Source organism: Canis lupus, chromosome 3, assembly GCF_048164855.1.
Source record: "Canis lupus baileyi chromosome 3, mCanLup2.hap1, whole genome shotgun sequence".
In the NCBI taxonomy this organism is placed as follows: Eukaryota; Metazoa; Chordata; class Mammalia; order Carnivora; family Canidae; genus Canis; species Canis lupus.
The window spans coordinates 78,624,807-78,628,178 of NC_132840.1; the positions used below are offsets into that span (position 1 = coordinate 78,624,807).

General features: G+C 45.6%; 1 protein-coding gene across 1 annotated transcript; it reads right to left on the reverse strand.

The window, feature by feature from the left end:
• Nucleotides 1-423: 423 nt before the first annotated feature.
• On the reverse strand, nucleotides 424-1,452 carry OR10S1 (olfactory receptor family 10 subfamily S member 1). Its single transcript, XM_072813663.1, has one exon. It carries the CDS (start codon nucleotides 1,450-1,452, stop codon nucleotides 424-426), a length of 1,029 nt encoding a protein of 342 aa, XP_072669764.1.
• Between the last annotated feature and the right edge of the window lie 1,920 nt (nucleotides 1,453-3,372).

Sequence of the window (3,372 nt, forward strand, 5' to 3'; positions counted from 1 at the left end):
GTGATTTGCTCTCTTAAGTTAGGTGATACACAAGTAAAGTTTCATTTATTGTTTGCTTATTACATTTCTTTTATCGGTATTCTTCAACATGTGCTTTATACTTAACCAGATTATTGCATATAAAATGAAAATAAATCATTTACTAAAACAAACGAGGGTATGAACAGCACTTCACATACCTCTGAGCCATAGAACTTAGATCTTGAAGCTACTCTTTGAAGTCACCAAAGCAGTGTTTCCATTTGATAGATGAGTTTGTGACTGAGACCTTGAGAAATGCCACTTGGCCAAAGGGAAGGGGAAGAGTTGTTGGCTGAGCTGAAGCTCGGTTGCAATGACTCCCACTGGAATGATTTCCCTCTCCCCATTTTGCTGTGGGACCGGTTGCTTTCTTGGCAGGCAAATCAAGAGTCCCAGCGCAGGTCAGGGGGGCGGGCTGCCTGCCGGGGACTCCCGCGGGCCTCGGCTCAAAAGTCTTTGCAGAGCCCGCTTGACCTCCTTGTTGCGCAGAGTGTAGATGAAAGGGTTGAGCATGGGAGTGACGATTGTGTAGAAGACCGCAGGGACCCCCGCTCCTGCCCCCCCGGAGCGAGGCTGCAGGTAGATGCAGACAGGTGGCACGTAGTACAGCAGCACCACGGTGAGGTGAGAGGTGCAGGTGGAGAAGGCCCTCCGCCGGCCCCGGGCGGTGCGGATCCGCAGCACCGCCGCCACGATGAAGACATAGGATACGACGATGAGGATCAAGCAACCTGCGGCCACGACGCCAATGTTGGCAAGCATGACAAGCTCATTAACGGAGGTGTCGGCGCAGGCCAGCTTCAGCACCGGGGGGATGTCGCAGAAGAAGTAGGCAATGTGGTGAGGACCGCAGTAGGGCAGGTGGAAGGTGAGGGAGGTGTGGATCGCCGAATGCACAGCACCTACGGCCCAGGTGGTGCCAGCCAGCCCCGCACACATCCGGCTGTTCATGGCCACTGGGTAGCGCAGGGGTTGGCAGATAGCTAGGTAGCGGTCGTAGGCCATGACCGTGTATAGGAAGCACTCAGTGCTGGCCAGGAGATGGAAGCAGTAAAGCTGTAGAGCACAGCCCTCCAAGGAGATCACCTTCCCATCCACGGTCAGGAGGCCTGCCATGACCTTGGGCACCGTCACTGTAGACAAACAGGCATCCAGGAAGGAGAGGTGCCCCAGGAAGTGGTACATAGGGGAGCAGAGGTGAGGATCAGAGCCCACAGTCAGGAGGATGAGGAGATTCCCAGTCAAGGTGATGCTGTAGGTGAGGAGGAAGAGGAGGAAGAAGAGGCTAGGTTGTTCAGCTGTGTACATCAGCCCCTCCAGGAAGAAGTGGCTCACCACAGTCTGGTTGGGGTCCTCCGTCTCCATGGCCGTCTGCTCACACCCAGAGCGGTTAGTTATCCCCTTTGCAGCAAAACTGACATCAACAAACATAATAAACAGTCATTCCTCTTTGCTGAAATGTCATTGGTCACTGGGCTATGCCAGCCAGCTTGGTCTTGCCCCATAAATGGGAGAAAGATATACAGATTCATTTCACTCTTTGACCTGTTCTAGTGTTTTCTTACTACTGTTTCAAAAATAAATCTTTCAATAGGAGGGATCCACAATCTTTCTAGAAGCACATAAAGGCCTATAACAATTGTTTGGAGAAATGCATTCCCTAAATAACAGCAATAGAACTATGGATTGGGAGTCTTACTCTCAGGGACCATCTCTTTTTTGCAAATATTCCAGAATTGTGATGCCTTCAATCTCCTAATTTACTCTGCCATAATGCAGATATGAATAAGCAGGCTTTTATTGCCATGTGCCACCAGGGAATTGTATCCCATCTTCTGGGGAGGCTTGCCCAGAGTTTGGGTACTGTTTAGTCAGCTGGGAACCCAGCAGTTCCATCCTTCCCTCACCCAGAGGGAATTCTTTGGAATTAGCAACTACCCATAACCAACTCTCCGGTGTATGACAATGAAGCCTTAGAGAATTGACTGAATAATTACAAGGACAAATTGTTAAGTACATTTCTTGCTCTTCCTGTAAATCTTTGTTTCAACCTTTTGGGAGATGTTTTCCTGTGCTTTGATTGTTGAGGTGGAATTGAAATCTAAGAATTTTCTTTGATTCTTTCCATCCTTTACCTCCTAAATCTAATTAGATGTTGCATTATATGAAAATTTTCCTTAAACTCCTAATTTCTAGGGGCCTCTGGATGGCTCAGTTGGTTAAGTATCCACATTCAGTTTAGGTCATGGTCCCGGGGTCCTGGGATCAAGCCTCACTTCCGGCTCCCTGCTCAGTGTGGAGTCTGCCCCTCCCTCTGTGCTCTCTCTCTCTCAAATAAATAAATAAATAAATAAATAAACTAAAACCAAACAAACACCTCCTGATTTCTATTGTATCTTCAATTCCCATGGACCTAACCCTGCACTTGCATATTTTTTTTCACTTGCATATTTTATACCTACCTTTTCACAATGGTTTTATGTTCCATCTCTCTCTCTCTCTTCCTGAATGTATCAAATGGTTCTGTATTCAGCTTCTTTGTCAATCTTCTTATAGCAACATTGTTTAACTTATCTCTGTACTTTATGGTTCTCCACTGCCTAAGGCATAAATTGCATTCTTGTCTGATATTCAGAATTATCTATACATTGTTTCAATTATTATCACAAAATCTTTATCTCCTGCAACCCCCTAAAGAAATCTCTCTTATCTAGGGATGGCTTTGCCTCATCTTCTCTGCAATTTGCCATAATCTCTCCCTGATCTCATCACTGCATTCCATTATTGAACACGAATGAAATTCATTTAATCTCTCACAAATCTACTCTCTATAGTTAAGTTTGAACATTAATTCCTCCATAAGTCCTTTATTCATTTCTAATACCTACGGTCTTCATGATAATTATGAACCAATACCTAAGCAGGTAGGTCTTGACTACTTTAGCGTTCCATGTGCATATGTCATGTCTTCCCAAGAAGAACACAGGGAAAATATCTTGTGCCTTCTCTAGTTTCCCAAGAACATTTTGGGAAACAGTAGAAATATTTAGGAGCCAAGTTTATTTCGATTTTTATAAACTTAAGTTTAAATCCCTGGTCAGGCACTTATTAGCTGAAGGAGAGGGATCATGGTGCTTTGTTTCTCTGTTCCTCCATTTGTCAAATAAAAAAGGAGACTATTGGAACATCCGGGTGGCTCAGTGGTTGAGTGTCTGCCTTTGGCTCAAGGAGTGATCCCGGGGTCCAGGGACCGAATCCCTCATTGGGCTCCCCACAGGGAGCTTGCTTCTCCCTTTGCCTATGTCTCTGTCTCTCTCTGTGTGTCTTTCATGAATAAATAAATAAAATATT

Coding starts and splice junctions, on each gene's coding strand:
- OR10S1 (XM_072813663.1), bottom strand. CDS start 1,452: ATGTTTGTTGATGTCAGTTTTGCTGCAAAGGGGATAACTAACCGCTCT.